The sequence below is a fragment of the Ciconia boyciana genome, unplaced genomic scaffold (assembly GCF_034638445.1).
Source record: "Ciconia boyciana unplaced genomic scaffold, ASM3463844v1 HiC_scaffold_39, whole genome shotgun sequence".
NCBI classification, from domain to species: domain Eukaryota; kingdom Metazoa; phylum Chordata; class Aves; order Ciconiiformes; family Ciconiidae; genus Ciconia; species Ciconia boyciana.
The window spans coordinates 187,015-193,549 of NW_027328407.1; the positions used below are offsets into that span (position 1 = coordinate 187,015).

Genomic DNA, 6,535 nt, shown 5'->3' on the forward strand with positions numbered 1-6,535 from the left:
GGTAAGATGAATATTTTTGTTGGTGTTGTATAGAATGACCGGAAAAGACAGGGGAGGGTGACCTGGTAGACATGGACCTAGTAGACAGGTTCCTGACCTAGCAGACAGCAACGTGGGGCAGGTGAGATCAATGTGACTGGGATGGTGGGCTTTGCTCTTGGAGTCCAACAGAGCCATGTGAGGGCTCTGTGAGGTGTCCACACGTGAGCTGGCCTCCCTCACTCCTCGCACACACAGGGATGATCAGAGGCTGGAGTCCTTCCCTTGCACACGCAGGGGCAGTGCATTGCAGCAGTCTTAGTGTCTGTCTGGCTTCCTGCTGCCATTCCCAGAGAGTGGGAGGCACCGCAGCCCTGCGGTGCATCACCCTGCTCTGCACTCAACTCAAGGAACCTACCGCATGAGGAACGGACACGGGGACCTAGATGCAAGGCAGCACATCGCAGTGGTGGTTGTCCAGGGGATGTTAATGGCAAGCTGCAGGTCTGTGACAGTGTCCCTCCTGCTGTCATGCTCAGGAGATCCCCACCACCAGCAGCCGGCTTCCTCCCTGGTCCAGTCCTGCTCCCCAGGACAGCATTAGGGTCCTGGCCCTGGGGCTCCTCTTGTAGCTCCTGCTGCCCCAGAAGCACAGCAGCCTGCCCCAGCTGGACACACAGGCACGGGATGCTCTCTTTATTTCTCCCCTCCATGGCCATGGTGCCCTGCTCTTCTCCCTGGACATCCCTTCTCCCCAGAGAGCCTTTCCCCAGGTGAGTGTGTCCATGCTGGCCTGGCTGGCCATTCCTGCACCCCTGACCATACTCCCCACAGGGCCCTGAGCTGGCGGTGCTGCTCTGCAGAGCGAGGGGGCTGTGGTGCCCTGGGGCCATGGGGTGACCCTGCAGTGGCCATGCTGGGAAGGGTGAGAAGCAGACCCAGCCAGACAGGGATCACTGCTGCTGAGCCCCTTTCCATCTCCCACTTCCCAGCTGCCCTATGACCAAGGAAGGTGCTTATAGGATCATGAGACGTTTCCATATGACATTTCCTCAGCCACCTCCAGTGTCTCCTAAAGAGCCTGTACATCACACTACCCAAAGCTGTGCTACCTATCTCACCATGTCACCGCAGCTCAGAAGCTCTGTCATGGACTAAGGGGCCCCCGATCCTCCGGGCTGTGTCCCAGGCTGAGGACATTGGTGCACATTTGGGTTGCAGCAGCTCAGCAAAACTTCTCATGGAGAAAACTGGAACCAAGCACCCAGCACCCCACGTATGCAAAGGGAGGGAAGGAAGCCACATGCTGGGAAGGATGGCAGGTGGCAACGTAAAGATGAAAAGAGATGCTCGTGAAGACAACAAACCCTGCAGTCCCCAAGGCCAGAGGAAAACAGGCCTGGGCCATGCCAGCCTTGAAGAGAGGAGTTTGCTGCCTGAGGTGACTCTGCAGCACCTTGTGCCAATCTCCAGGAACACAAGGTACCCCTGAGAAAGTCCCTGGGTGAGGTAAGGCTGCAATCCAGCCAGACTGTGGACATCAGTGGTGTGGGGTTTTCTTCATATGATCACGGGTAGAGGTGGGTAGAGGACAGGGGAGAAGAGAACCGTCAGGGGTTGAGAGTACAGGGACATGAGTGGAGACCCTGGTGTGATGTGCCTCCCAATCTTGCAGCAGGCCTGGGTGTAGACGAGATGGACCTTGCCTCCTTGCCGGGGTGTTGGCATTCCGGTGCTGGCAAAAAGGCACTGGATCCCTTTGGGGAGCCCTGGAGTGTCTGCCCAGCCCCCACTCCAGTGGGACATGGCTTGCCTGGAGGTCCTGTGCCATATTTGCCAGCCACATGCAGTTGTTCTGGGCCCCCCAGGCACCTGTCATGGCACTAGAGGCCTTTTTATGCCCTTAGAAAGAGCCTTGAAATTATATCGGTGCCTGCAATGCAGGGATGTGCCCGTGCCTGAGTTTTGTAGTAAGCTGAGCTCTAGTGAGTGCAGTGGAGGGAGCCCAGAGAGAGCCCTGACCCTCCTTCTAGTGCACTCCTCCTTTTGGTCAGCTGGAAGGCCAGCAGCTGCCATGGACATGTGAGTCTAAGAGATGTTCAGATGCCCTAACCATTGGGTGTAACCTGAGGTGAGCAAGGGACCCTCCCTGCCAGCCCCCCAGCTCATGCTCAGGCAGGTGTGGGTGTCCCATGTATGCTCCATCAGCGCTTGCAGACACAGCCACAAGTCCTGGACCAGTCCTGGCACCTCAAATGCCACCAGGAGTTTGTGTGTGAGCAGCTGACTGCCACCCTCCATCCCCATGGATCACAGAGGGAGCTCAGGGCAGGGGCTGCTCTGCAGGCACCTCTTTTTTGCACGATGAGCTGAAGCAAGAGGAATCTCAGCTCCTGTGGGGTGCATGGGGAAGAGATGAACCCCACTGCGGTCTCTGGGCTACTCACCAGAGAGGAAATACCTGATGGACTCAGCTGAATCCCTGCCCTACACGGTGGGGAAATGATCCCTGCCTGTCACTGCCATGGTGTCCTGCCTGGCAAGGGGACAGGGATAGGGGTTAAGGTAACAAATATTGAAAACCTTTGTAGACCACCACGGTGTGTTTAGGGCAAATCCCACTTCTAAAATCCATCTCTCCAGTGTTCAGAGAGGGACAGTCAATGATTGCTTCAGTTAGCGTCTGCCTACGCTCCCCAGGAGAGACCCTGCTGCCCTTCAGGGGACGTCAGCCCCTGGAGCCCCAGGGACACCTGGAGAGAGACCAGAGGGGGCAGAGAAAGTGCTGCCTTGGGCTGGTCCTCTGCTGCTGAGCTGGGCTGGGCTCCTGGGATGGAGGGAGCTCATGGCAAGCGGGCAGCGCTGCAGAGAGACAGCTCTGCCCAGGAGCAGCTCCTCTGCAAAGGGCAGCAGGGCTGAGGGCACTGCCTGCAGGCAGTGAAGGGAGAGCAGTGAGGCAGAGAGAGGTTAAAGGCAGCCTGGGCTTGGAGGATGCTGAGAGCTCACTGTTGGAGAAATCTTCACAGCCCTTGACACCGTAAGTCTGTGGCTAGAGGGCAATGCAGCTGCAGTTTGTGGAGGGATCTCCTAAAGCTGGCACATCCCACAGCCTGTGGGATCTGTAAGTACAATTCTCACCGTTTCTCTAGTGCAGAGGATGAGGACGTCTTTTGGAGCAGGGCTTCCTTGCTGCACCATCAGAGGGACAGGGCATGATGTGTCTCTGGGTGCAGTGCAATGCAGAGGCTTCCTGGAGCAGGCTCCTAAAGCAGGCATAGCCCATGTGTAATAAGATTTGCCAGGAAGGCTGTTGAGGCTCCTTCGGTGTTGAGGAGGACATGCTTCAGAGCAGGGCTTCCGTGCCGCACCGTCAGAGGGACAGGGCATGACCGCTGCCTTCTCCCAGGAACAACTGCAGGGCTGTGAAGCCGGGTGTGCAGGCAGGGGTGCCCAGGGCTGTCCTTCCCAGCAGGGTCCCTGTGCCCCTGGGTGCTGTGTGCCAGGGCAGGGAGTCTGCTGCCTGCCAGGGTCAGCACTCAGCCTGCCCGGGGAGCTCCCCATGGCTCTGCAGGGAGAGGCTGTGGGTGGAAGGAGCGACCCCCATCAGGGCAGGGTCCTTCTGCTGTCCAAAGGGTGCTGCATGGGTCAGGGCTGCTCACAGCTCCACATCACCCCCAGGACATTTCCCAGGGGACTTTTCAAGAAGTGTATCAAGGCAGGGGCTACCTTGTGTAAAGGCGTTTTCAGTTTCCTGCTGTGCTGGTGGTGGTGAGGAATGGTGATGGGTCTTTCAGTTTTGGACAAATGACCGAGACTCCTACAGCGTTACAGTGAGTTATCATTAGGTTCTCCAGGGACCTGATAAAGTCCCTTCACCATTCCTTTGCCTACAGAAAGCACCAATGTCACCTTTATGGTCCCTTCAGGATTCATCTGCTGTGCTCCTTAGGACTTGCCAACACACAGATGGCCCTGGCCAGTGCCCTGCTGCCAGGAGGAGTCTGCAACGCAGAGCTGAGGCACCCAGTGTGTGGGATGGGCTCTGTGAGCACTGGCAGGGAGGAGACATGGGGACAGAGAAACAGCTCCTGGCAGGGACAGCTCCAGGCAGCAGAGACAAGGGCAGGGACTGAGAGGAAAGTGCTGACAGCAAAGGCTGAGGGGGATCTGGGCACCTCCCTGCCAGCCCTTCAGTGAGCATGCCTTTTCCCCAGTCAAGGCCCCCTGGGCTCTTCTCCCACTCAGCAGAGCCTCTGCCGTCAAGGTCAGGGGTTCCATGGCAGGAGTTGCCTCCTCTGCAGCAGAGGAGACTCTCCCGAGTGCCTGTCTGTCCGTCCTGGCCCTGCTTCCCTTGGCAGAAGCATTGGGGCATTTCTCTTTGTTTCCCCACCCCTCCCTGGTGCTGCTGCTCTTGTTTTCAGGCTCTCTGGGAAAGGGGGTTTCAGCTGCAGCTCAGCAGCTGATCCTGCACGTCCTGCCATGCTCATGTTTCCGTGGGTGCAAGGCGGCTCTGTGGGGCACTGGGCAAAGCAGTCCATGGCATGGGGACAAGGCTGACTGCCTGTTAAGGACACCCCATTTTTAGGGCATCCAGAAGAGCACAGATCTTCCCTGGGGAGGGGAGGGTGGAGATCATCTGCCCTTTCAGGCTGGATTCACCTGTTCCCAGCAGAATCCAGTTTCCTCTCAGGGGAACATCTGAGTGTGATCACCATGCAGACCAAAGAGGTGTGAGCCAAGGACAGCTGGGAGCAAGACTGATGGACAGACCAGCTCTCCTCCATCTGCACTAAGGGTCTGTCCTTTGGCCTCTCAGGACTCTCAGTATAGCACTTGTAGTGTAGCAGAAATGCCAAGGATTTCTGCCTTCAGAAGACACTCCCCAGATGTGAGAGGGGCAATGGGAGCAATATAAACAAAACAAAAGCCCTGCGCCTTGGTTATGCAATTGGGTGAATTGGGAAGGACAATGCTGAAAAGCTCTTTGAAATCATGAGTAAATTGCCCCTGAGATCACTCCTGGTTCCAGTTTAGCTGTGGCTGCACAGCAGGACTGATTCGTCCACAGAAGAGTCCCCTGCTCCCCACTACACCCCAACCCAGCACACACCAGAGCTCAAGCCAGGGAGCTGCACGAAGGCCTTCCTGGAAAGAGAAAGGCCACGAGGGCTGTTTCTCTGAGACATGGAATAGGTTTTATTCAGAGAAGTCTCTCCTCACTTTGCCTTTTCCTCCTTGAACAGGCCCCTTGCACAGAGGCAGCAGATGTCCAACAGCAGCTCCATCACCCAGTTCCTCCTCCTGGCATTTGCAGACACGCGGGAGCTACAGCTCTTGCACTTCTGGCTCTTCCTGGGCATCTACCTGGCTGCCCTCCTGGGCAACGGCCTCATCATCACTGCTGTAGCCTGCAACCACCGCCTCCACAGCCCCATGTACTTCTTCCTCCTCAATCTCTCTCTCCTCGACCTGGGCTCCATTTCCACCACTGTCCCTAAATCCATGGCCAATTCCCTGTGGGACACCAGGGCCATCTCCTATGCAGGATGTGCTGCCCAGGTCTTTCTCTTTCCCTTCTTAATGTCAGCAGAGTTTTATCTGCTCACCATCATGGCCTATGACCGCTACGTTGCCATCTGCAAACCCCTGCACTACGGGACCCTCCTGGGCAGCAGAGCTTGTCTCAAAATGGCAGCAGCTGCCTGGGGCAGTGGGTTTCTCAATGCTGTGCTGCACACGGCCAATGCATTTTCACTACCACTCTGCCATGGCAATGGGCTGGACCAGTTCTTCTGTGAAATCCCCCAGATCCTCAAGCTCTCCTGCTCACACTCCTACCTCAGGGAAGTTGGGCTTCTTGTGGTTAGTGCCTGTTCAGTGTTGGGATGTTTTGTTTTCATTGTGCTGTCCTATGTGCAGATCTTCAGGGCTGTGCTGAGGATCCCCTCTGAGCAGGGACGGCACAAAGCCTTTTCCACGTGCCTCCCTCACCTGACCGTGGTCTCTTTATATGTCAGCACTGCCATATTTGCCTACCTGAAGCCCCCCTCCATCTCCTCCCCATCCCTGGATCTGGTAGTGGCAGTTCTATACTCGGTGGTTCCTCCAGCAGTGAACCCCCTCATCTACAGCATGAGGAACCAGGAGCTGAAGGAGTCCATTAGGAAACTGATTTCATCAATGTTTGTCAATATTGATAAACTTCCCATCACTCTACACAAATGACATCTAGTTTATTCCAGGGCAGGGGTGCACTGTGTTTATGGTTTATCCTTCTTTTTTTTCTTAGCAGTACCTATATTGATATTTATGGTTATTATGTTCCTACATAATCATTTGTGTTCAGCTCACTCTCCTGAGAAATGAACCCGTCTCTCTCTCCCTCTCACGTGAAGCCTGGATAAATGTTTTTCTTACACTGTTTCAGAGCTGACTCTCTCATAGCATCTCTGAAATAAAATGACATCTCCCCCATGCAATTCCTCAAGATGTGGATGTTCTTCCACACCTGATGCCAACAACAGGCCCAGGAATTTCACTCCAAAAGGGCCTGAGT

At 55.8% G+C, this 6,535-nt stretch overlaps 1 protein-coding gene across 1 annotated transcript; it reads left to right on the top strand.

Annotated features, from left to right (window-relative positions):
• Positions 1-5,244: 5,244 nt before the first annotated feature.
• LOC140645838 (olfactory receptor 14C36-like) lies at positions 5,245-6,204 on the top strand. Its single transcript, XM_072849301.1, has one exon. The coding sequence runs from the start codon at positions 5,245-5,247 to the stop codon at positions 6,202-6,204; it is 960 nt and encodes a 319-aa protein (XP_072705402.1).
• The last annotated feature ends 331 nt before the right edge of the window (positions 6,205-6,535 follow it).

Excerpts from the sequence above, each read along its gene's own strand:
- LOC140645838 (XM_072849301.1), top strand. The coding sequence starts at position 5,245 with ATGTCCAACAGCAGCTCCATCACCCAGTTCCTCCTCCTGGCATTTGCA.